This window comes from Colias philodice, chromosome 28 (genome assembly GCF_061535455.1).
Source record: "Colias philodice isolate Cphi_HAF_F1 chromosome 28, ilColPhil1 Martin Lab GWU primary, whole genome shotgun sequence".
Classification (NCBI taxonomy): domain Eukaryota; kingdom Metazoa; phylum Arthropoda; class Insecta; order Lepidoptera; family Pieridae; genus Colias; species Colias philodice.
In genome coordinates, this window is record NC_143113.1 from 4653289 (window position 1) to 4681046 (window position 27758).

At 32.7% G+C, this 27758-nt stretch overlaps 1 protein-coding gene across 1 annotated transcript; it reads right to left on the bottom strand.

Moving 5' to 3' along the window:
- Positions 1–358: 358 nt before the first annotated feature.
- Positions 359–27164, bottom strand: LOC149476346 (uncharacterized). Its single transcript, XM_089712144.1, has 8 exons — positions 26903–27164; positions 5133–7273; positions 4601–4739; positions 3950–4136; positions 3239–3423; positions 2651–2766; positions 1732–1851; positions 359–1368 (listed from the first exon to the last, which is right to left on the bottom strand). Exons 1-8 carry the CDS (start codon positions 27006–27008, stop codon positions 1204–1206), a joined length of 3159 nt encoding a protein of 1052 aa, XP_089568270.1. The 5' UTR covers positions 27009–27164; the 3' UTR covers positions 359–1203.
- Positions 27165–27758: the final 594 nt, after the last annotated feature.

A 27758-nucleotide genomic window follows, 5' to 3' on the forward strand; every position in this document is an offset into this window, starting at 1 on the left:
ATAGATGATAGCCGATTCTCGACAGATCTGGCGCACAAAATTTCATGAGACTCAGTCCAGCCGTTTCGGAGGGGGTAACTAAATTGTAACACGAGAATCTATACTATATCTATACTAATATTATAAACCAGAAGAGTTTGTTTGTTTGAACGCGCTAATCTCAGGAACTTCTGGTCCGATTTGAAAAATTATTACGGTGTTAGATAGCCCATTTATCGAGGAAGGCCTATTATATCATTACGCTAAGACCAACAGGAGCGGAGCCACGCGGGTGAAACCGCGAAGCACAACTAGTTATATATATGTATAGAGCAGGGAAGAAGAGGTTAATCAGGATAGGTAATAAATAAAACAACCGTTTAACATCTTAAACATTTATTAAATGCAGTAACAGTCACTGAGTTATTAAAATTCTATACAAACTAAGTTATTGCTTAATTTGAGCGTCGCAATAATTACATCTAAAATAATAAATAATATCAAATTACATTTTTACAGAAGATAAATTAAATTAATACTAATAATAAATAAATGCATTATAATACAATTTGCTTGTAAACTACGATTCTGTTGGCTCTAATGCCCTAATAATGCTTTGGGTTATAACTCTATTCTTTATTCATTTTTTTTAATAGAGAGCAGGTTGAATTGTCTTATTTTTAAGACTTAAATTTCCAGTTAGAATGTTTTTAAGTTCCTGTAGTTTTTTTTAATGCCACAAATATTTAGTCATTAGTTTTTGTCCAACCTATTTACATGATCCAAAATTCGTGAATGTTTTACCAGGATTGTAATTAAAAAAAGTTTTTTCCCTTTTAGGGCTATCAAAAAATTTTTTATGAGATGATAAACGCGTAAAAATTAGTCATAGCTATCGATAGGAGTTAAATATTTCGATAAAACAATTTAATTAATTAGATTCAAGATTTCATAATTTTTTTTTTGTTTTACACCGATTTTAGGTCAACAACTGAATTAATCAACAAATAAAAATTGGGAGGTATATTTTAACAGTAATCTTAACATTTTCACCTACTTTTTTCTTTAAACTAAACTATTGTTAATTTTACACCAGTTTTTATAAATTTTTACACTTTACACCCTAATCTAACCACATTTTTTTACATTATGACAAAATTTTTACACTTCCCCCAATCAGACGAATTTTTTGCCATTTTTTGTTAATTTTATGTCATTTTTTGCTTATTTTACCCCAGTAATGGTTCTCAACCACGGTTTATAGAACGTGGTTCTCATATACACGCCAGGTAAGAAAGGCGCTGCACATTTGATGCCATGTGACACTGTGCCTACGAGCTGCCAGCGGCCATCGTCGCGTTGTAACACTAGTGGTCCGCCGCTGTCGCCCTGGAATGAAATTGAAACTCTATCGCAAAGTAATTTGTATATGCTTAAATCTAATCTTTTCACAAACTATAGAAGAATAAGACTATGTGAAAGAAAGAAATATGAAAACCGTCGAACAGTCAAATTGATCTGACAATATTAAAAATTACACTTTATGTAGTGACTAATTTGAATAACTCAACGACATTTTTAATGCTGGCAATGATTTCGAAATCTGTTTAATCTTTAGTCGGAGTAACTTTAAAAAGAGTGTTTCTTCTCGATTCTTCTTGGCAAAATCAACCGTCCGTTGATAGTTATTAAAAAAGGACTATTCATAAAGACTTATATTTAAAAATATTTTGAAATTGAATGTATACTCACCTCACAAGAATCCTTCTGTCCGTTCGCGTATCCAGCGCAAATGAATGAATTCAATATTTTCTTAGTGTGTCCCGCGGTGTGGAACATCTCTTGACATGCACTGTTTTCTATAACTGGGACCTAAAAAATAATTATTAATTATATAATATCATATTAATGAAATAATCAAATAGAAAAAGTTCAAGTTATCTATACTAATATTATAAAGAGGAAAGGTTTGTAATTATGTATGTATGGTTTTCATGCATAAACTACTTGACCGATTTTGATGAAATTTGGCACAGATAATCTTTAGACCCTGAGAAAGAACATAGGCTACCTTTTATTGCGAAATATGTACCACGGGCGAAGCCGGGGCGGACCACTAGTTTTTAATAAAAAGGACGAATTCCATCCTGAACAGTTCCACTAGTAATAATATTATGTATACAAATGACTGACCGATTGGCTTGGTTGCTAGTGACCCTGCCTTCCAAGCCAGAGGTCGTGGGTTCGATTCCCACCCGGGGCAAATATTTGTGTGATGAGCATATATATGTTTGCCGTGTCTGGGGTGTTAATTATCTGTATAAGTATTTATTTAAATTATATACATATGTATGTTTATCAGCCATCTGGTTTGCATAACACAAGCGATAGCTTAGTATGGGATCAGATCGTGCCGAGTGTGAAAATTGTCCTGAAATATTTAGGTATTTATTTATTAAAATATTTATTCTAGCTGCATCAGAGTGGGGTGCTAGAATTTATTTTAAATTTCGTCAGCAAGTCCTTTTTAAGAGATATGCAAAACTTCCGCATGGTACGTGTCCGGAACGAAGTTGAAAAGCGGGTACAGATTCACATCTATTACACTTGTTATTATAAAACCATGGTATGTACAGAGGCTCATATTAAAATTGTTTGTATGTCTACACACCTGAACCTCCTGTAACACAGCAGGCACTCCACCACCGTACTTTAGCCGTCCCCAGCCTGTGACGGTCGCGACTCGACCGGTAAAGTCCGCGTCATCTTGCGGCATGCAGATTGGTACTGGGAAAATTAAATTCATGTATTGGGCAGTCATAATATAAATTAAATTTATATGATTATGAATAAAGATTAAAATTGACAGTGTTCTTCTTTTTAACACATTAGTTACCACCTCAATGACTGAAGGTATCACTGTATCACTAAAAATCCTAGTATATTTGATTTTAACCAGCTAGACAGCTACTATTTTACAGTTCCACGATATATAAATGCGATGTAGCTTTCAAAAATAAAATACATTTCTTGATTGTAGGTACTGTTCCAGTGACCGTTCCATTGTATTTTCTGATTATTACGGAACAAAATTTTCTGATCGATTTTATTAATGTCGTTTCTCATGTGAGTTGGCACAATAGTATAAATAAAAAAATGACAATTACATTCAACAAATTACAATTACATTCAAAAAATTACAATGACATTCAACAGTTATATAGAATGAAAAAAGTTATGGGGACGATAATTTTCTTACCAATATGCGCATCAAACTTCACAGGCGACTCCAATTCCAACAAAGCCAGATCATTCTCGAACGTCGCAGCATCATACTGCCGATGTACTATAACACGCCTCACGTTTTTGGCAACTGGTCTGCGAGGTTCCACGTCACCAGATATATCGTTCTCACCGAAGACAGCTACTAGGGATGCTAGGAATCTGAAATATTATGTAATTAAATTTAACAATTTAAGTAACTGGGTACCATCAATCGTCTAGAAACTGGTAAGGATAACAAGTTTCAAGACGATTGATTGACGATGACGATTGACGATTGACTATATTCATTAAGGACGTAGAAGAATATAAAAGTTTTGATTTGGAAAGAAAAAGAATTAAATAAACACATTGGAGGAATACAACAAATACCGTTTAACTTTAACGTGTTCTATTCCTGTGACTTCGCTTTCTTAAATTATTATTATTAGCCCATAAACGACCTGCTAATAATTATCATAATAAACATTTATCATGACTAAATAAATGCCTATAAAACTTCTTAGAACTAATAGTTATTACAGAACCTATTATACTTAACTAACAAGAACATTTATTAACAGATACGACAGTAAATAGGTAGGTAATATAGCCAATTTTAATTATTCAAACATAAATTAAAGCACATAATTAGCGCTCTACCAACAAAATATGGAAGTAACAATCTGAAAATAAATTAAAACCTTACCCAGGCTGACAATGCGCAGCAGTAGTCACATATCGATTAGTGATCAGCACACCTCCACACTTGTTCTTAGTAAACAGTCCAAGCCAAGTGGACTCCCGGACGAGGACCTGCCAGGGCCACTCGCCGAATCTTGCGTTCTTGCCTCCGACTATACGACCGGATTTGACTAGAGGACGCACTCCGCATACTGTTGGAGATATTTTATTTGCTTGAGGTTACATTGGTGATTTTTCTGCGTGCTTTTTTGATACGTGTTTGCTTGATGATGAGCGGACAATATAGTTATGAAATCGATTATAAAAAATAGATGTATAGCAAGTAATAATAACCTAGATATCATTTTATAACATAATGTGTTCTAACTACATAATATTACGAAAATGATATAATTGTGCTGATTTAATAAGATTCAAACTACTCTTTTTCACATGACATATAAGAATTAACCCTAATATCTCAAAGTAATTTCAACTCCCAAAATAACTTAGTCCCTGCTAGAGAAAAATTATCTATTAAATTAAATTATATACGAGTATCTCTTCTATTATTATCTATACTTTTTAACCGACATGCCCAAAACGTCTGATTTCTTTCATTCTAAGTTCTGTATTACATAATTAAAAAGTTCTTTATTAAACAAACAAAACTCACAATTCTTATCATTATAATCGATGCTTTGATCGGAATATAGCTCCGTGGTGACGTCATCAGCGAGTTCCGTGACGGTGGTAGCAGCGGCCGTGGTTGTAGTGACTCGCTTCGTGGGTCTGGGGCGTTTGGTGGTGGTCACCTGGAAGCAAATGTATACAGGCGGAGGACCAAGTTTGAATTTAGACTTTATGAATATAGATATAGGATTGGATTAAGAATCAGGGAAAGACAATTATAATTGAATAAAGATGTTTTAACTATTATGTTAAGCACAGACTTTAAAAGGCTTTCTGCTTAGGTACAACAAAAAGACGTATATAACGATGCTGAGATCGATAAAGAATCGAATGGAAAATATATTTACCAAAATTATATAAGCAATTTTAGTATCTTTACTGATAATAACGGTGATGATTAAAAGTATTTTAAGTATTGCATAACTACGTAGAGAATTCTCTTAAAATGGCAATCATTTTATAACACAAAAAAAGCTTTATTACATAAAAAAATGCTCGAAAAGATATTAACGTACCGCTTTTTTCGTTGTTGTTATAGGAGTGGTGGTAGTGGTCGGTGGAGGCGTCGTGGTAGTTGGCCGTCTAGCCAACGTAGTCAATTTGACTGGCTTCTTAGTTGTTCTTGGCGGCTTTCTAGTAGTTGTTAACCTAATCGGTTTCTTGGTTGTAGTAGTAGTTGTTCTTCTTGTAGGAACAGTACGTCGTGGCGGTTTCGGTGTGGTTTTAGTTATATTCGGCTTCTTATCCAAAATTACAATATCATGTAGCTCTTGGAAGGTACCTTGAAGACTTCCAACGATTTTGTTCACGAATAAATTCATTTTCTCGTTCAATTTCTCGTCTTCTTGCCAAGATGGTGTCGTGAAATCTACATCGTGTAGGATGTCTAAATCATTATCAGACATAGATATTGATGTGTTGAAAACAGATGGATTTGAACCTGTTGCGTTTAGCATTGGGTTCCTAACTGGTGGGAAGTTTATTAAATCATCGGGAGATGTTTGTAGCTCTTGTTTGTAGGTTGTAGTTTCAGCGTAGAATTCATAATTAGCGGTTGAGGGACTTGGTTTTGAACTGGTTCGCACTGGATATGGGGTTGTAGTTGGAGATGGCTTCGGTGTTATAACAACAGTGGGTGATGATGGTCTTTCGAAGCTTGGAGGTTTACCCATGTATATATTGTTCGTTGATTCTATATGATTATTAACTGTGATTTGGCTGACTGGTTTCTTAAACGGTTCTTGTGATATTTCAACGAATTGTGTTTCTTCTGACGTTGTGGTTGGCTTTTCTGTTTGTAAGCTATTTAGTACGATGACTGTTGGTGTTACACTAGAGAAAGTATCTGGATTGTAATCATTGTTTGTAGGTGGTGTGACTGGTCGTCTTAAAGGATTTGATCCAGTGACGTAGCTAGTCGACGGTGGTTTTCTAGAAGTAGTAGTACGCTTAGTTGTTGTTGAACTAACATAGCTAAATGTTGTTACAGTTTGTCCAAACTCACTTGGATCAGTGGGATAGTTGTTAAAGGCTTCGATTGCTTGACTAGTTGATTGACTAGGCTTAGAATTACTGGACGGTCTCTCATCTTGAGAAATACTATTCGGAGTGGTATAAGAAGGTTTCTTTGTATATGGTTTCTTAGAGGTACCGGAGATTGGCTTTTTGCTTGCATTGAAATTTGGTTTTAGTGTTACGTAGTGGCCAGTAGATAAATAGTAATCGGGATAACCACTACTGTATGAAATAGGTAATGCTGTTGTAGGTATTGGAGATGACTTCGTCTCCATAACATCTAATGATGAAGGTGAACTAACATCATCTTTCATACTTGGTGTGCTTCCATTTAACATTTGAATTATACTGTCAAATGATGACAATTCTTGTGAGTTTTCTGTTTCTTTGGTAACAGTGGATACCATTATGTAGTTTTCTGTGCTAGAGCCATTCTTATTTGGTTTCGGTTTGAAAAGTGGACGATGCGTTGACGCAGCTATAGAGGACGTAGATTGTGACGTAGATATCGGGGATGGTGTGGATTTTGTTTGCATAGACGATATTTGTATATTAAAATCGGAAGGTCTTGCTATATCCTCTACTGCGCTTCCATTTGCATGTAGCAAGATAGTATCAGCACCACCATGATTAATTGTACTATGCGAATATACGTTATCAGGCTTTGGTTTAATATAAATATAGTTATCTTTCGGCGGAGTGCTCAATAGGGAGTTAGTTATTTGATTGAAGCCTTCCGATATCATCTGCGTTTCTGTGCTCAAGTCCTGTTCGGCTTTCATGGTTGATGTAGCAACTGTTGGTCTGTAGCCTGGCGTTACTACAGGTTTGAAGCTGTCATGCCACGCGCTAAGTTGCTCACCATCGTAATCATCAGTTTCTGACTCAGGATCTGGATAATCCAAGTAGCTTGTCATGACTACCCCTGGGCCTTTTGGTATGTGAGATTGGCTGTCGGATTTCAGTTGGCAGCACGCTCCGAATAAGAAGCCATCCATGCACGATCCGACTACTTCACCACCCCGTTTTGCGCATTCGTGATTGAACATACATATTGTGTTTCCTCTGTTGTATTTCGCTGCTCTGCTCGCCTTGCAGTATGATGGTGTTATCCGGTAGCCGCCGAACAGTTTTCTTGCTTCTGAAATGATAAAAAACATGTCATTATTTCGTATTATAAGAGGAATTTTAGAAATAATTTTAGCAGTAAAATTATAGAACAAAGAGAAAGAAATAAAGTCAATCTATTGGTACTTCGATTAAGCTTTTATTTTTACACAAAACGTTAAAATTAAATACGCTAAGGCAATTTAACAATGTCGAAGAACTTGTTTTAAAATTGTTATGAGGGCCCACGGGTAATTTTTATAGGCTGCTATTTCATACAGTTATTTAAATATCATGTAAGTACACGATTATTATTCATTTAAATGTTTACGTATTCAAAATATTAATGTATCTCAATCAGACATAAACGTTTTAAAATAACACACATCTTATTCTCAAAGGAAAATAAAAGATCCAAAACCGCTAAAACACTCATTAAAGAAAAAGTTTTACGCCATAAAATTGGATTACGTTTGCGAAATAGCTAGAAATCTAATTCGTTATAGAGAGAGTTAATCGTGATCAAGTTATGCGGAAAATTGTTATAAATATATCGATTCCGGGTACATTCACGTGTTTTCTCCTTGTTATCTTCGATTAACAATTTACTTATGTAATAAAATTCCTGTGATTAACAAAAATATAGAAGTTGAATCTTTATTATAACAACTCAGTCACCCCGTAACAAAGCTCGCTGTAAAGTGTTCGTATCGTCGAGATATATAATATTTAATAAATAAAACGCGTTTAAAATCTGCTAATAAATATATTATCCTGTCTTACCACAAAAAAACTTTAGGCAGGGTTTAACTTTAAGCACGGGTTCTCTTTAATCTGGTTTTGTCGTAATTCACATAGACAACTATTATAGCACAGTTGACAGATATATACTACGTACATACAGTTAGGAAACTAAGCCCCCCCCATGAAATTATGACGTATAGCTATAGGGCTGTTACTTTTTGATATTTAACCGACTTGAAAAATAAAGGAGAAGGTTATCAATTCGGCCTGTATATTTCTGTTTGCTTTTTTTCACAGTTGATTTTGTGGTAATTTGGAGATTAAAACCCGTTAAAATACAAAAATGGTGTAGCCTAAATATGAATTTACAAGAAGAAACAATCCGCTTGTAAAAGTAAATACGTTTTTATCAGTGCTATATTTCGAAATCTAGTTTTGTTATGGACGCCGAAGGCTATTTAATGTACCTAAATTATTTATAATGCTTGATATTTGTATTATACATATATTCAATAATGATTTTAAACCAGAATTTACAATACTTGTATGTAGGTATACCTACAAAATTATTTTTAAAACGATAAATTAAATTAAATTAAAAAACACAAAATATGCAAAAATGAATTAAAATTATTATTATACGAGCATAGAACCTCTACCTTTTTGTTTTAGGAAGAAAAAGAAAATAGTTTGACAGGCTTAGTGCTTGACAAAGTGGAGACGCCACGTATCGATAAAAATACAATAATTATAATATCTATCTTTTTCTTCCCTAATATTTACGTAATTATGCACATAAATTTAAACAAGATTTTTTTAAGGTTTCCTTTTTTTATATTTTCGTGCTCTTCTAGATTGCGTAAAAAATAGATGCGATCTTTAAACAGACTGGACTCCTAATAGGTACTATTTGTAGCTATCATTTTGATAGAAAATATGTCAATATAATATAAAACTCATACTGCCATATCTATAGAAATTAAAAAATAGTCTCTTTTTAACTTGTAGTCAGATATGGTAGTTACAAATATATTTATTGAAAGGGCTACAAACTGAAACAATCGATATTTATTTAATGTGAATTGACATCACTTTAAACTTTTTTCCATACTATATTCAAAATCTGTGGATGTGTCACCCGCTACTATCGATCCCCCTCAATACCCTTGTAAACACGCTTGATGGGGGGGAGCCATTTCGAACATTTTGTATGAAGTTATGTATCTGTATATTGTGATTATAGTGACAGATCCCGTTTAAAGTTAGAGCGAGCGCCCACGAGCAACTTAGTTGCCCGGCAACTATTTTGTCTCTGTCGCTGTCTCCTCGCAAAGTTTTGAACGATGCGCTCACGAAAGCGAAGGCAAAGCAGACTTAAAAAAAAGGAGGAGGTTATCAATTCGGCCGGTATATTTTTTTATGTATGGACACCGATTACTCCGAGGTTTCTGAACCGGTTTACGTGATTCTTTTTTTTTTTTTGATGCGGAATGGTGTGGAATTGGTCCCATAAATTTTATTCGGATAAGCCCAGTAGTTTTTATTTTATGAGCATTTTTGTCTGGTCTCGATGACTTAATTGAAATGTAGCAAGTAACTTTGATTCATTTCCAGGTAACCGATTGAGCTGAAATTTTGTATACGCATGTAAATTGGATAACGATGAAACATTATTATGACATAGAGCTGATTTGATGATGGAGTCGGAAGGTGGTCATAGGAACTTAGTAATATATTGACTCAACTTTATCGAGTTTGGGCTCGTTTGATTCGTGTTGAAAAATACACTAAAAAGTATTATATAAAAACTAATTTACTTTTGCACGCCTCATAAGCGAAGCGTTGAGGTGGGTACTACTGTCACTTCGCGCAAAACATCTGATTTTTCAAACTTAAAATGTTTACAATTACGATTACATATCTATACTAATATTATAAAGAGGAAAGGTTTGTAGGTATGTATGGTTTTCAGTTTTCACGCATAAACTACTGAACCGATTACAATGAAATTTAGCACACATATAGAGAGTAACTTGGATTAACACATAGGATAAGTTTTATCCCGGAAATCTCACGGGAATGGGAACTATGCGGGACAAGAGCACAGACCACAACCGTCTCTTCGAAAACCATGTTGATAAATGAAGAAAATTTTAAAGAAAAAGTTGCGTTGCTGTCGCTTTCGTGAGCGCATCGTTCAAAACTTTGCGAGGAGACAGCGACAGAGACAAAATAGTTGCCGGGCAACTAAGTTGCTCGTGGGCGCTCGCTCTAAGACAGTGTTTAAATTGTTTTGTGGTAAGACACATGATGGTAAGACACAGGTTCATTAATTATAAATCTTGTCTTAGGATTGAGTCCTGGGTCATAAATATATAGATTTCCGCCCGCGGCTTCGCCCGCGTTTTCAAATTAAAACCCGCATAGTTTCCGTTCCCGTGGGATTTCCGGGATAAAACCTATCCTATGTGTTAATCCAAGTTACCCTCTATATGTGTGCTAAATTTCATTGTAATCGGTTCGGTAGTTTTTACGTGAAAGAGTAACAAACATCCATACATCCATACATCCATACTTACAAACTTTCGCCTTTATAATAGTATTAAGATTTATTCTTTCAAATTGTTAATTGAGATTTTCAAAGTTGATGTAAAATGTTATATACAATACAAAAGAAAATCATTTACAAATTATAATATACATACATTACTGTTCTTTACGTCACTTCCTCTAGGAATAACTGACTTTAGAAAGTTATTCTAGGAAGTTACACTACACAAATTTGATTACGTTGCTACCTCTAGATAATAAGTAATATAGAAACTGTATTATATTATTATTGGCCCTAGAGTATAGAAATTTTGTTACGTTACTGCCTCTAGGGAGTTATGTACATAAGAAATTTGCTTATGTTTAGTACTATCTCTAGGGATTTCCACTGTAGAAATTTCATATCTCTCTAGGGAATTATATCATGACACTAAACTCAAACTCAAACTCAAACATTTATTTATTCAATTAGACTTCTTCGAGAAGCACTTTTGAAACGTCAATACATATTTTTAAAATTTACCACCGATTCGGAAAGCAGTATCTATGGAGAAGAATCGGCAAGAAACTCCATAGTTGTTCTTTTAAATCATTTCAGTATTACAATTATTTTAATTTTACTAGCTGCGCCCCGCGGTTTTTTCCCGCATTGCTCCGCTCCTATTGGTCTTATCGTGATGATATATAGCCTTCCTCGATAAATAGACTAACAGTACAACTCTAAAACTAATTTACATATTATTGTTTTGTTATAATACAAATTACATTGTTTCCCAATAGATGGCGCTGTACGTGAATATTTATGAACATTAACAATATAGAGCTGAAGACTTTGTTTTAACGGGCTAATATTCACAACTAGTGGTTCAAATTCTAAAAATATTTTTGTGTCGAATAGTCCATTTATTCAGAATGGCTGATATAACATAATGACCAACGTGGGTGAAACCGCGGGGCACAGCTAGTAAAAAAGAAAAGTTATTACGTAGCCTACCCTTGAGTATTATTGTAAAGAAATCGAATTGATAGATGGAATAATTATAATCCCAGAGGCGATTAGCGAAAGTAATTTAATTATAAATACGATGTCAATAGCATATAATTAGATTTGCCTATTTACCCTTTCATTAAATACAGAAAAGTAGACAAAAATGTTTAGGCTAATTTTAATAATAAAGTTATTCCTTTATTTAAAAGTGGTGACCAAGAAGACAGTAATAACTATAGGCCAATTTCCATATTACCAACTTTGAGCAAAGTCTTCGAGAAACTAATTTTAAACCAATTAAATAGTCATTTTGCATCAAATGGTTTACTGCACGCCAAACAGTATGGTTTCACAAAGGGGCGCTCTACCACTGATGCCGGTGTAGCTCTTTTATCACATATATACAAAGCATGGGAAAATTCAAAGAATGCTTTGGGGATATTCTGCGACCTTTCTAAGGCTTTCGACTGTGTAGAACATTCCACTCTATTACGGAAACTAAATTTATATGGTATCAAAGGTTTAGCTCAGGATCTCATAGCTTCATATCTTCAGAACAGGGTACAAACCGTTGTCGTTAATGGAGAGAAATCTCGCGGTGCGCCGATTAACATAGGTGTTCCGCAGGGATCTATCTTAGGACCGTTTTTGTTCTTAGTGTATATTAATGACCTACCTTATTATTTGCAGGATATGTGTGAAATAGTACTGTTTGCAGATGACACCTCATTAATTTTTAATGTGGATAGACATGACACAAATGTTGACGAAGTAAACTCTGCTCTTTTACGCATATCCAATTGGTTTAATGCTAATAATTTACTATTAAATACAAAAAAAACAAATTGTGTAGAATTTATCCTCCCAAATGTAAAAAAGGTGAAAAGGAATATTATTTTAAACGGGGAGGTATTACACCCTGTGGAATCGACTGTTTTTCTTGGTTTGACATTAGATGAGAAGCTTCAATGGGGGGCCCATGTTACCACCACCGCTGCTAAGCTCAGCTCAGCTGCATATGCAGTTAGAAGAATAAGGCATCTCACCGATGAAGAAACGGCTAGATTGGTTTACTTTAGCTACTTTCATAGCATAATGTCCTATGGAATTCTGCTATGGGGCAGGGCTGCAGATATAGAAACTATATTTATATTACAGAAAAGAGCCATACGCTCTGTATATAATTTGCGTGCTCGAGACTCACTAAGAGATCTCTTTAAGAATACTGGTATCCTTACTGTACCGTCGCAGTATATATTTAATAATATTTTATATGTACATAATAACGCTTACTTACACACAAAAGTAGGAAATAGACATTGTTATGACACAAGAAACAGAAATAAAATTGAAATGCCATTATTCCGGCTAGCTAAAGTTAAAAATTCATTTATGGGCCAAGGTATACGCTTTTACAACAGAATTCCTCATAATAATATTAAAGAGTTTAGTAATTCTAAATTTAAATCTTATATAAAAAATGTACTTGTCAAGAGAGCCTATTACAGTATTAAGGAATATATGGAAGATAAAAACCCATGGAGGGTTGTCGCGTAAAAACCACAGGACAGTTCTTTGGTATATTATGATATTACATATGTAATTTGTAAAATTGTAAATCTGACATGATTAAAAAGAGCAACTATGGAGTTTCTTGCCGATTCTTCTCCGTAGATACTGCTTTCCGAATCGGTGGTAAATGTTAAAAACATGTACTTAATGACGTTTCAAAAGTGCTTCTAGAAGAAGTCTAATTGAATAAATAAATGTTTGAGTTTGAGTTTGAGTTTGAGTATCGGTCAAGATGTTGTAATTACAAGTTATTTTATTTTGTTTCCGTCAGTGTCTTATTTAATACAAAGTTCTTATTAATTAAAAGTGTTTTGTTATTATTCAATCACATTAATTGTTTATGTATGGGAAAAAATAAACTAGTGCTTTTCCGACAGGAAATTTTTTTGTAATGTAATAAGTTCGTTGTAATACATTGTAAAACACAATTAATCTAGAAGAATACAACTAAGAAAAACATTAATATCTATTCTGCCGTCTTTGACTTTTAACAGTGAAACTGTCTCAACTTTCTTTGATAAACATGTACAATTTAATTCATCAAATTCGCATATCAAAAACAAGGAAATTCAAACGTTAAAGAATTTAAAACATCCTTTCACTGTCCTTATTTAAAATGAAAGTACATTACTAAGTTTATGCAGTCAACGTAGTTTGCATCCTGGCCGTGACCTGAGACTAGCGAAAACCATTACCTACTGTTTGTGAAGTTGGTTAAATACAAAATACAAAAATACAAAAATCTTTATTGTTACATAAACATTTTGTAGTTAATACAATGCACTAATCTCCACACTAGGATTCCCTGTGTTGTGGAGAATAGTCTCTTCCAGCTTACGTCTATTTACACAGTTTATACAGAGGTAAATTCTTAACTACGAAAATACATACAATATGCTAGTTGAATAAATTTCTGAGAGTGAATGAGATAGGATGGATGTCTTGAGTGAGTTTGTAGAATTATTTTAATGGTCTGAGGAAGTTTTCCGTGTGTTCGTAGTCCAAACCACAAAGGAAATTTTTTATATGTTTTTTGCATTGCCTCTTCGAAAATGAGAGTTAACTAGGTATTCTAGATATGCTATGATTCGTATTTGCTTGAGGATAATGTAGATATGTCAATCTATTTATCTAAAAATGAATCGCCAAATGTGTTGCTATATAAGCTTGAAACTCGACCGTTTCGAGTAATTTTTTTTAAATGTTTGTTTAAGGTCTTATGGAGGGAAAAGGCGTAATAGGATAGAATAATGTCCGCAGGGGCGGATAGTTTGTCCCAATTATGGAATATTTCTTAAAAATTCGTTATGAATAAGTTTATTTGATTAGATATGTAATAAAATATATTACAAAATATAACCATAATATCGGATAAAGATATTTTAAACAGCATATATCTATACTGACTCTATATTGTTTAAATTCTTCACGAACGTCATAGAAACTAAAAGAAAATCGTTCCAAAAATCAATAGAGTAAATTAATAATAAAAAAACTAAGCATAAAGAAGTCTTTTAAATTTTATTTTCTTTATTAGAATTTACATAAAAAGTGCCTTATGCAAGGCACTTTGTTACATAATATTGTCTATTATAAAAAACTATATTATATTTATATTTTACTAGCGGTCCGCCCCGGCTTCGCCCGTGGTACATGTTTACGTTTTCTTTACATAAGAACCATCCTCGTACTTCAAGGAATATAATAAAAAAAGAATTATCGAAATCGGTTCAGCCGTTCTCGAGTTATGCGCTTACCAACACATTTTGCGATTCATTTTTATATATAAGATGATAATAATCAGCATATCATTGTAGATGAGAAACATACTGTATCTATCCACGAACTATTAACCTAACCTAATCATTTTCATTAAAAAGTTCCCAAAAACGACAGATGTTTTATGCATTTACTATCTGTGGCACTCTCACCTTGGCACAGATAAAACATCACCTGGTCACTCAAAAGCGCGGCATTCCTACAAACGATGTTTTTATGATAATTTGTAATCTGTGGCACATCCTTACAGTTGGGAGAAAGTAGTTTAGTAGTAGGAGATTGATGTGTCATTCGTCTGGCATTTTAATTTTATATAGATGAAAAGACTAGTGCAGTGGTTTTCTATACTAAATCCATACTAATATTATAAATGCGAAAGTAACTCTGTCTGTCTGTCTGTTACTCAATCACGCCTTAACTACTGAACCAATTTGCATGAAATTTGGTATAGAGATATTTTGATACCCAAGAAAGGACATAGGATAGGTTTTATCCCGGAAATCTTACGTTTTTCTCTGAAAACGCGGGCGAAGCCGCGGGCGGAAAGCTAGTATTATTAATATTATAAAGCTGAATAGTTTGTTTGTTTGTTTGAACGCGCTAATCTCAGGAACTACTGGTCCGATTTGAAATATTATTTCGGTGTTAGATAGTCCATTTATCGAGGAAGGCTATAGGCTATAAATAATCACGCTAAGACCAACAGAAGCGGAGCCACACGGGTGAAACCGCGGGGCGCAGCTAGTTAATAATAAAAAATAACTTTTATTAAAGCTTACACAAAACTATTTATCAGAGTCGGCATCAGATTAGATGATATGAAATAACTAGAATCATAAAATGAGGAGTAGGTAGCTCTATCAATTAAAAACGAAACATCAAAGTTGGTTTACCGTTTAAAAAGGTCACAAAGTACAAACATAAAAAAATAATCATTCGAACTGAGATCTTTATTTCTACTTAGTCTGTTAAAGAAAGACCTTTTCTTAACATTAGTAAAAGTTACATGATTTAAAATAGAAAAGCTTAAAAAGTTTAATAAAAATAAATTTAAAAAAATAAACTTTCATTTGAATGCAATTAAACTAAATATAAAGTTGAAATTGTTTAAAAAAACATTTAAAATTCAAAATAAAATATGTCTCTCAAAAAAAGTTCCAAAAATCAAGATCATTGACCTAGAGCTTGCATGCAAGTGTCACGCAACATGCGACACGAATCGCTTAAAATCACTTTCTCCAAAACGCATGTGACGTCACGATATTGTCTATGCAAAATTGATTTAACCGAGGTGAAAATAAAAGTTTTAAAAAGTTATGCAAGAAACTGTAAAAACATATTCTAACTGTATTAATATTATAAAATATAAAGGCGAACGTAACTGTCTACACGTCTTAACCACTGATTCGATCAGGATAAAATTTGCTAGAGAGATAGCTGACATAGGATAGGTTTTTAATCGGAAATGGGATTATTACTCGAGAACGGGAACTAATAAATAAATATATGTAAGTCAACAGAACTGATAAATGGGCTGTCTAACACTGAAATAGTTTCAAATCGGACCCGTAGTTCCTTAGATTAGCGCGTTCAACTAAACAAACAAACTCTTCGTTTATAATATTAGTAAAGATAATCATTATGCAATATAGTAATAAAAACCCCTATATAAAACATCTAATGATCTCTTTTACTCTTTCTGTATTAAACACAACAGAGAAAGAGACAACACTACTTAGCCCAATGAAACTCGACAAAACAAAGGAAAGCTATTGAAAACATTAAAAAAACAACACAGTTATTGTTTGAGTTGTGATAATTCTCACATCCATGACCTAGAAAATATAATAGATTAATACGTGAGTAATTGTGAAAGTATGTTAGTCTGTGGAACACAAACTTTAGCATTTTTTTTACTTGGTAGAGACCATCCTTCCTCACTCTATGATCATTTTTTATCCTATTTTTTTATCCTAATCCATTTTTTACTCGAGGTATACAATTTTAAGGCTGCCGAACTTTTTGATCCTTTAAAATGCCCATTTTACTACTAACTATGGAGTTTCTTGCCGGTTCTTCTCCATAGATACTGCTTTCCGAATCGGTGGTAAATGTTAAAAATATGTATTGATGTTTCACAAGTGCTTCTTGAAGAAGTCTAATTGAATAAATAAATGTTTGAGTTTGAGTTTTAAGTATATACGAAATTAAAGTGAAAAACTGATAGGAGGATAGGATGCGTTTCTTATTGCAGCAATAAATTCCATGCAGCAGTTATTTTCTTACGTGTGTACAGACACTCAAACAATACCTTTAAATATTATTATTTTCAACAATTAAAAACACCCATATTAGTTGTTCTTCAAAAACTTGAATATACATTGTTCTGTACCTATATAATCATTACATAGTATAAAACAAAGTCGCTTTCTCTGTCCCTATGTATGCTTAAATCTTTTATACTACGCAACGGATTTTGATGCGGTTTTTTTAATAGATAGAGTGATTCAAGAGGAAGGTTTCACAATATATTAGGTTTTAGACAAAGCGGACGAAGCCGCGGGCGGTAAGCTAGTATTAATATAAGATTTGTATGGTTTTGTTGATTCAGTGTTTTTAAAACATCCCTACTATAATATAATAAATGCGTCTGTCTGTTACGCTTTCCCGCTTAGCTCTCAACCGATTTTGATGAAATTTGTCACAGACAATCTTTAGACCCTGAGAAAGAACCTAGGCTACCTTTTATTGCGAAAAAACACCACGCGGGTAAAGCCGCGGGCAAAAACTAGTAAGGAAATAAAACTTGACCCAAACTTTACAAGATTTAAAATAATCACTACATAGTATAAAACAAAGTCGCTTACTCTGTCCCTATGTCCCTATGTCCCTATGTCCCTATGTCCCTATGTCCCTATGTATGCTTAAATCTTTAAAACTACGCAACGGCTTTTGATGCGGTTTTTTTTAATAGATAGAGTGATTCAAGAGGAAGGTTTTAGTATATAATTTGTTATATTTTACACAAAGCGGGCGAAGCCGCGGGCGGAAAGCTAGTTAATAGTATAAAATAATAGAGAACCGTGGGATATAAGAATAATTAAACTAGTTTATATCACGATGTTTATCTGTTCCGAATAAAATAACAATTCTGTCCGAAAGGCTAATTGAAATTAGATAGTCTGATTACTTTTACTTTTACGTTACTATTGTTCCGCCCTGACTTTGTTCGAAATAAACTTATGTTACAAGTGTGAGTTAGTTTAACTAGCTAAACATAATGTTCATAAATTAATGAAATAGTTATAGTTAAAGTTATAATAATATAAGAAAATGCTAACTTATAGTTAAAAATTAATTATGTGAGTAACTTTTAATTTTCATATCTTATATTATACTAGCTGCTCCGCGCGGTTTCACCCCCGTGGTTCCGCTCCTGTTGGTCTTAGAGTGATGATAATATAATATCTATAGCCTATAGCTTTCGTCGATAAATAAGCTATCCAACACCGAAATAATTTTTCAAATCGGACCAGTAGTTCCCGAGATTAGCGCGTCCAAACAAACAAACAAACACTTCAGCTTTATAACATTAGAATAGATATAAAAGAAAATTGAACCAGTTTTCCTTGGTCACGGCATCACGCTTGAATGTGTGGACCGATTTCGATAATTCTTTTTTATTATGTGTTTTATTTCTTTTATTTCCTTGAAGTACGAGGATGGTTCTTATGTAGACAAAACGTAAATATGTATCACGGGCAAAGCCGGGGTGGACCGCTGGTTATGTATAATTTTCATATTTCATATACCTATAAACATAACCAAATTACATTAAAATTTTAAAATAAAAATAAGATTATTGCTATTGTGTACATGTTAACAATATACACCCGCTGACAGCGATCTCTACCAGGCAATCCATAATATCCTACATGTACGTTTAAACCATTTGTTTTTGTCATCGGTCTCCTCTGAAAATCATGCATACAACATACATACATTTTAATAATTAATGGTTGCTGTTTTGCTGACGGGGAGTCCTTTTTGCCACCATTGCTATTTTTATTCTGTTCTGTGTGTTACATATTAAAATTTGTATTTTTTACATGGTGGCAATTAAGAGCTTTCCATTTTCTATTTTTCTAATATAGAAATAAATAATAAATATTTCAGGACATTTTTCACACACGGCACAATCTGATCCCATACTAAGCTTTCGCTTGTGTTATGGAAACCAGATGGCTGATAAACATACATATATAATTTTTAAATAAATACTTATATAGATAATTAACACCCAGACACAGAGCAAACATCTAAATTCATCACACAAATATTTGCCCCGGGTGGGAATCGAACCCACGACCTCTGGCTTGGAAGGCAGGGCCACTATACCAACCAAGCCAACCGGTCAGAAATGATTTCTGAATACATTCAATGGTGAGGAACATCCAGCTAAGTAAGTAAGTAAGTAATATTAATTATATAACAAGTTGAACATACGGAAGCGTTTCTATTAATAAATAGAGCGTACTAGAGAAGCATGCGCTTGAACATCTCACGGCAACTTATTGAAAATTACCCATTGAATACGAATTTCTTTTGAACGATGTTGTGCTGATAATATCGCTGTTTCAATACATGTCACTTATTTTAATACCCGGGATACACGAGGATAGTAAAATCAGTAGTGGAGGGCGCTATTTGCCTAAAAATAGAACTCCATCCTATTAAAAACTGTCCTGGCTTGTCAATTAGGTTACTAGTTTACTAGCTTAGAAATAGAGCTAGTATTGTCTACGAAGCCAGAAGTATTAGCTTGCTAGCTTAATGACACTAGCATGCTATCCTAGCCTGAAAACTAGCCTCGTGTGTTCCGGACATTACAAGTGTTTATGGGCGGTGGAGACCACTTAACATCAGGTGGCCCACCTGCCTCTTTGCTTGCTCTGACATAAAAAATATGTGTTTTAAGCATGTCAATTTGTATTATATAGACTGAGCGGTGTGATTCGTTGGTAGCGACCCTGCCTTCGAAGCAGTACGCTTTACGATAATGTTGATTACATGTGTCTACGAATGAAGAAATGCAAAGAAGAAAGCACACTTTGTCATAAATCGATTGCCATATAAACTTATATTGATTAATTTCGTTTTCTATGTATAATATGTTACTTTAGGTGAGTAACATAATATTACTAACTTACAATATAATAATTCGTTGTTTTTCTAGCCACAGATTTTAAGTCTGCTGTCCTAAAAGGTTGGATGAATTTAGAATCAACAAATTGATGATTATTTTTAAAACTATTTTAGTTTATTTTTTATGTATACTCGCTATTTGTAAAAGCACTTTTATATCCGTTAGCGTAGTATATTATTATTAGTCTGTGGTTAGGACATAAAAAACTTTCTTTTACTCTCATAAATGTGTAGAAATCTAAGAAAACATGAAATTTATATATTTGCTATGAAATTTAACGAGTGCGTTGTAGTTTTTTCATTATCGTGTTATATTTGATTATGTGTTTTATGAACAATTTTATGTTTCTAACAGGCAAATATATACTATTCGACTTTCTTAACATATTAACTTACTTTGTCTTTCGTATTTTATGTAAAAAAAGCAGGCTGTCCCACTATAATTGGTATACTAAGCGCGAAGGGACTTGTAGTATTGCATACACTAATCATGTAAAAAATACTTAAACAACAAAATTACGTCAAAATTGTTTGCTAAATTTTTCTTGAAAATCCATGTTTTCTTCTCTAGCTTCGCGCAACCGGTATATACCGCTTCTCTAATGTGAGCATTTTGTCTATGAAAACATAATCTTAAATGATAGCTCACGTGCTGGTGGCAAAGTTGGGCGGGTTGCTTGTTATGGGTGTACGTGCACATAGAGTTTTAAGAATTCATCTATTCGAAATAAAAATCTTCGTCTGGAATTTTATAAGTATTTTTTACGTACTCAGCGTATAACCTCCTTTGAACTTAGTATACCAACAGTGGGACACCCTGTATATCTATGTATTTCTTCAAATTCTTTCTGTAGTTGTTTTACTATCTATACAGCGATATAAAAATATTCATCAAAATATCATAAACATAATATAGATATATACTTTCCTATTTATAATATTATTAAGATAGACCAGAGGTATAATAATTGAGCGTCAAGCAATATTTTTGGAAAAAAAAATGTTATGAAAAATTTCAAATTTATGTTATTCTAAAAATGAATCAAAATCGGCTCAACAATTTTTCATAAACAAAAACATACTTAATTTACTAAGATAACTCTTCTAGGCCGAACACCAGCAGAACGCTATAAATTATAAACGCTCTATTATTTTCTAATACAGTTAGATTTCTGCTAATTAATCGAATGAAAATGAAACCTTATTTGCGATACTGGGTCTAACTGTCGGTGATTTTCCAATTATGTTACTTCTCTTTCTCTCCTATACAAGAGAAAAGGACGCAAACATCTCTTTTTATAGATGCATTCATAGTACTTCGAAAACTTCGATAAAAATATTTTCGCTCTATATCTATACATAGGATTTTTAGCATTTTTCTGTTTGCTTTTTCACGAGTTTAATATATTTAGAAGTTTCAAATTTTTCAAGGCATAAGTATGTGTTATGTAACAATTCCACGCTCGCTACAAATAATTCAAAACACCGGAATAAATAAATCGCGTTAAAAATCGTCTACACCTTTTAAACATCCAAATTAAGCCGGCTACTCACGTACCTGCAGCAGGGGCAATATTGGAATTACACCCTTAATTGGCTCCTTAATTGTGATGTGTATAGGCAAGCAGGGGCAATTTAGAGAACAGCTGAAATTGCTCAAACCGCCGCCCGTGCAACCGAGATCGTTCCAATATTGCCCCTGCGGCAGGTACATGAGTAGCCGGCTTAAACTAACCTAACAATTAACCAATGTTTATATACTTTTCTCCACATACATAATTACATCAAACTCGATCCAGCAGTTACACAGACAGCTATGACAGACAAACGTAACATATTTTCAATATAACAATGTTTAACCCACTGTTCTATCAGTTTTACTTTCGTTGACCTAAAGTTTGCTTTCACATCGGAATGTGTCTGTGTGTTTCAATTTCGGATTCAAATGTTTGGTTTAATGTGTTTTTGATGCTAGATGAAGGTGTTTATTATATGTATATATGAATATACATACTTATATATTAAATATAATTTTACGTATACTTTTTTAATCTTATATATAAAAATGAATCGCAAAATGTGTTGGTAAGCGCACGAACGTTGGTAAGTAGCACGAACGAACGCACACGTTGGTAACTCGAGAACGGCTGAACCGATTTCGATAATTATTTTTTTATTATATTCCTTGAAGAACGAGGATGGTTCTTATGTAGAGAAAACGTAAACATGTACCACGGGCGAAGCCGGGGCGGACCGCTAGTTAAATATAATTTTCTAAAGAATAGTGAAAAATTTGGTATATTGTAGGATTTGTTTCGAAGTGTATTTAATTTCGTATTCAATTGAAATCTTTATTGAAAGCTGTGAACAAATATCTAAATACTAAGAAATGAATATAAGAAATAGATCTTTATTTTTCAGTTTAACACATTCACTTTTAGTACCTACAACTAAATATACATATTTACTAAAACCAAAGACACATAAATGCGTAAAAAAGTCACTCAAAAGGATAAGGAAAGTTCTTATACTTTATTTTACATTGTAACACTCGTAATGTTTTTAAAACATCAATTTTCTAACAATAAGGTCATTGACCTCAATACCGCCGAGCATGTGTGACGTCACATTACTCTTTCTTTTCTGTGGTCCCGTTAAAGGGCTCTGATTTCTTTGAAATTGAGATTTATTGTCTCTCATGGTAATTAAAATAACATTATATGTAAAAATTTGTTTGTTTGTTTTTTGTACACACGGAAGGAATGTTTCAGTCCTTTGACCTTATGTAGATTTAATTCTCTTGTTAAATGTTACTTATTTAGAAATATTTTTGTACAGATTCAAATTTGATTTTATCTGACCACCAATTTTCATAGATAAAATTTGAAACTATGTCAAGGAATATTTATTTATTTTTTATTTACTCAAAACATTATCTACTAAATACTACGAAGTAGAATAATGTATAAAAAAATGTAAATTTAAAAACTAAATAATACATTTGACAATGGCAATATTATCTCTTTATTATCTATGCCCATTCACACACGGACAAAATATGTTTTTCATTGAATAGTTGTCGTAATAGTCATCGTTAACCATCATTACAATTGCACCTATAAAACGTTTAGAATAAGAACTATATTCCTGATACTATTGATCTTGGTTTTTTTTCTTCGTAGGCTTCCGTTTTACACTGAAAAAAGTTAAATTATATTGATAAATCGACATACCAATATAGTATTTATCTACTGCAAAGGAAAAATGAAAACATTAGGAAACCTTTATTTAGCACGAAAAATATATATCATAGAAAAAGTTATACACAAGCATGATGATGATGATGATGATGAAAAAAGCATTATTATTTTCCAACAAACGACACATTGGCAGGAGTTCCAAGAGCTAAACTAAAGATAAGATTGTCTACAATCGATATTTTCATACAAATATCTCGAGTAAAACCACGGTCTACAACTAGACTTTTGTATCTGAGTAAGTACTCTAGTAGCCTAGAATAAAGCAGTATTTTCACTAGACTTCCGAAATTAAAGCCACATTATCACCAGACGGTTATACGGTTTATAAATCTGGGTCATTTAACAAGTTTTTCTTGTTGCAAAGTGTTACGTGAACATACTAATTCGCGAAAAGAGGTCATCATTTATAGTCATAATACAATATCTATACTAATATTATAAAGCTGAAGAGTCTGTTTTTTTGTTTGAACGCGCTAACCTCAGGAAATACTGGTCCGATTTGAAAAATTATTTCGGTGATAGATAGCCCATTTATCGAGGAAGGCTATAGGCTAAGTAATATCATCACGCTAAGACCAACAGGAGCGGGTGAGACCGCGGGGAACAGCTAGTCTTTAATACAAGTGACTTAGTTAAGATATCAGTGTCGAATGGTTACTTGCTATATACCTTTTTTAGTAGTTTAGGTTTACGATTTTAAATTTAAATTTGAAGAAGATAATTATATGCTTGTTCGATATAATTATAGAGATATGTTAGGTACTCTACCGTCGTAAAAATCTCATTAAAATCAGAGCAATCGTTTTTAATTGTGTCAGTAACATACGATTAATTATTTATCCTGAAACTAACTAACCTAACCTAACTTGTAAAAGGACGTTTTAAAGATTTATCGCTGAGCTTGATTTCAATATTTCAGAGAATCAATTTTTAAGTGAAAGAGTTACAAACATTCATAGACACTAGCTCTCATTTTTTAATAATAGTAATGTTTATATTTATTTCTCGATATTACAGATCATTTGTTTACAGCATCGACCTATCTACAGTATATTTATGTATACAGTAGCTTATATATAGCAGTATATTTTTTCAATAAATAAAACTATTACGTCTGCAACAAATGTATTATCACACAACATTTTTTAATATTTAATAATAATCAGTCATGACAATCGAACTCTACATTACCACGCTACATTACTAAACACAAGCTTAAACTCAAATTTAAGCCAAGCTCAAATTCAACTTAAAAATCTTCAAAATAAACAATAAATTATACAGTCTATTTCGAGGCCACTGAACGAATCATGTCCAGCAAATTAACCGAATAAACCCCGAGCAATGTCAACTCCAAAATTTTCTGGTTCGTTTCTTCATAACGGTTTTTACAAGACTCTGTAACCATGGCAACTGGAATACACTAAGTGAAATGACCTTTCATGAAAATATGTGATTAGAAGATACATTATATGTTGAAAGAATCATACATTATATTATGATGAAAATGAATCTATATATGTATGTACTATAATATTATACAGCTGAAGAGTTTGTTTGTTTGTTTGAACGCGCTAATCTTAGGAACTACTGGTCCGATTTGAATAATTCTTTCAATGTTAGATAGCCTATTTATCGAGGAAGGCTATAGGCTATATGTTATCACGCTAAGACCAACAGGAGCGGAGCTACGCGAGTGAAACTGCGGGGTACAGCAAGTACATAACAGAGGAGGTAGTAAAGAGAGTCAACTTTTAAGAGAAGAGGCAATAGAGAAGGTGCATCTAAGGGAAATAAATAAATTATAATATACATTAATTTTTAATATGTATTAAAAGGTATTTTATGTTGTTTATATTTATTAAATAAATGATGTAATTGACTATATTTTACACATTTTTTTTAAAACTAATAAGCTACTGGACTCTAGTTTTCTTAACTTTTCATGTCACACTAAGTAATAAGTACTCGAATTCATAAAAAGTTATACAATAGCTGTAATATTATAGTAAGTTACATTTTAAATACAATGGCAGTCGTGTCGTGATATCGTTATCTTACAAAAGACATCAACGCGTGGAATGCTACGATAATATTCATTTCATGTAGAACTGATAAATAAAGTGTTATCCGTATATTTAATCTTTTGTTTTGGTTATTCGCCAAGAAAGACACATTTTTGGTAGAAGTCTTCGCTTTCAAGATTTTTAAAGTTCAAAAAATAACAATATTTCATGAAAAGCAAAGTAAAGACAATATACTAATAGATAACCCATCCATATACTGACTATAAGGGAATCTGCTTACCCTTTATAAGTTTCTGATAAAAAAGAAATTATTATTTCAAATGACAACACATCATCACTACATAGTATAAAACAAAATCGCTTTCTCTGTCCCTATGTCCCTTTGTATGCTTAAATCTTTAAAACTACGCAACGGATTTTGATGCGGTTTTTTTAATAGATAGAGTGATTCAAGAGGAAGGTTTTAGTATATAATTTATTAGGTTTTAGACAAAGCGGGCGAAGCCGCGGGCGGTAAGCTTTATTATAAAATCACTAATTCTCTTCCTATAAAAAACGTAAATTTCAGGTCTCTATTCTTCTTATTTCTTAACTTAAATGAAGCATGAACTGAATAACAGCTAAAAGGCTTTCTTACCGGTTTTTAAATAAATACTGCTTTCTGAACCGGTGTTATCTGAACTATACTTATAAATGCGAAAGTTACAGTGTCTGTTACGTGTATCACCTAAATAGCTGGTCTAATTTTGATAAAAGATAAATGGCACAATAGTAAATAAGTTACTTGTTAACGAAGAATAACATAAGTTTTAAATTAAAATGACTCTATCAAAATCATACAATTTTTGGTCTAATTATACTTTAAATAAAATATTAATTTTTTAAGCAATTTCTTCCAATTTTTTTTAGCATAGTAAAAGCCAAATAAAAGTCTTAATTTATAAAATAATTTGTTAATGTATGACATAAAAGATATGTGAAAATAGTTTTTTTGGTTCTTTATTTTTTAATAAAGAAATTTTTTAAAAAAGATAATATTTTCATACTAATCTTATTTTATACTTATTATTCTATTTACATAAAAATTTGCGATTAATTGGCTCTATAATCATCACGAAGGCAATAAAATATTTTAATTGTGGGTATTTGACAATGAAAGTCGCACATGCAACGGATATCCGGTTCGTTAAACGATAATCGATATCTCTCTATTTTACGATGTTAATTAATATCGCGATAAAATCTTACGGATTGGAAATTAATATTATCTGTGCAAAAATGTTAGTTATCTGGGACATTGAATCGTAAGAAGATTATAAAAGTAACTTTCGTTTTTTTTTAATGTCTCTACATTTTGTCCTAGTTTTTTTCTATTAAATCATTCATTAGTTTTTATAGTCACAGGTTTTACTATTTCATACAATACTAAAAAAAGTCAAACACATTATAAATATTACGTACTACTATTTTATACATCCTCAAAGGAGTTGTAAATGGACCAACTAACCTACTTTTATAATAAAAAAATAAAAAAGTACCTCTCTCATACTCCTGGCCGGCAACAAACAAACAGTCCAAGACAATTAAAAACACAAAAAACATTTTCACATCACTCAACTTTGGCAAGCACTCGCGCGCTGTCATTTTTGACAGATGCAATTTTTTTTATCAATTCTCAAAGTGACCAAGGCGCATATTTTACTTTTTTAATTCTATGACGCCGGCATAACTCCGACATGTCACGTTGTGGTGGTTTTTTTTAATACGAGCGTACAATGTCACTGGCAGGAACCTACTAGCTTACTGACCAACTTTAAAAGTTGTAAAATAAGAAACACACACATTACTTGCTTCGTTTACTGCGAGAAAGTCGCTCGGTACTTTCTTCGCTGTTCGAAAGTAACCTTTAAATCGTTGAGTTTAAGGGTGAAAGCTGTTATCACGGATGTGTGTATGGAACTTTGTCGTTGTAAACGCACCTGTTTAGCGAGTGAACGGTGAAACGAGAAATTCTGAGACGATAGCACGTGTGAGCGAGACGGGTATACATTTCTTTTAATGACGACAAGTGTACATTTATATGACTGATTGTAAAAATATTATAGTATTGTAAAATAACTTATTTCATTCATAATATAATTTTATCCGTTTATTTTCTATAATGCGTTTACGTACTTTATGTAGTTAATTTTTGTAAGTTTCAAACTTATAAAATGTATCTATTTCATTAATAATTACTCTACATCACAAATATTGCAATAGTGCTTAAAATATTTACCTTTTATTTCAATCAAAATTATATTAAATTTATGTATGTAATATTTAGGTCAACATATATACAGGGTTACTTGTAAAACACCAGCAACCTCGCAGGACAAGATAGCTAACATCATA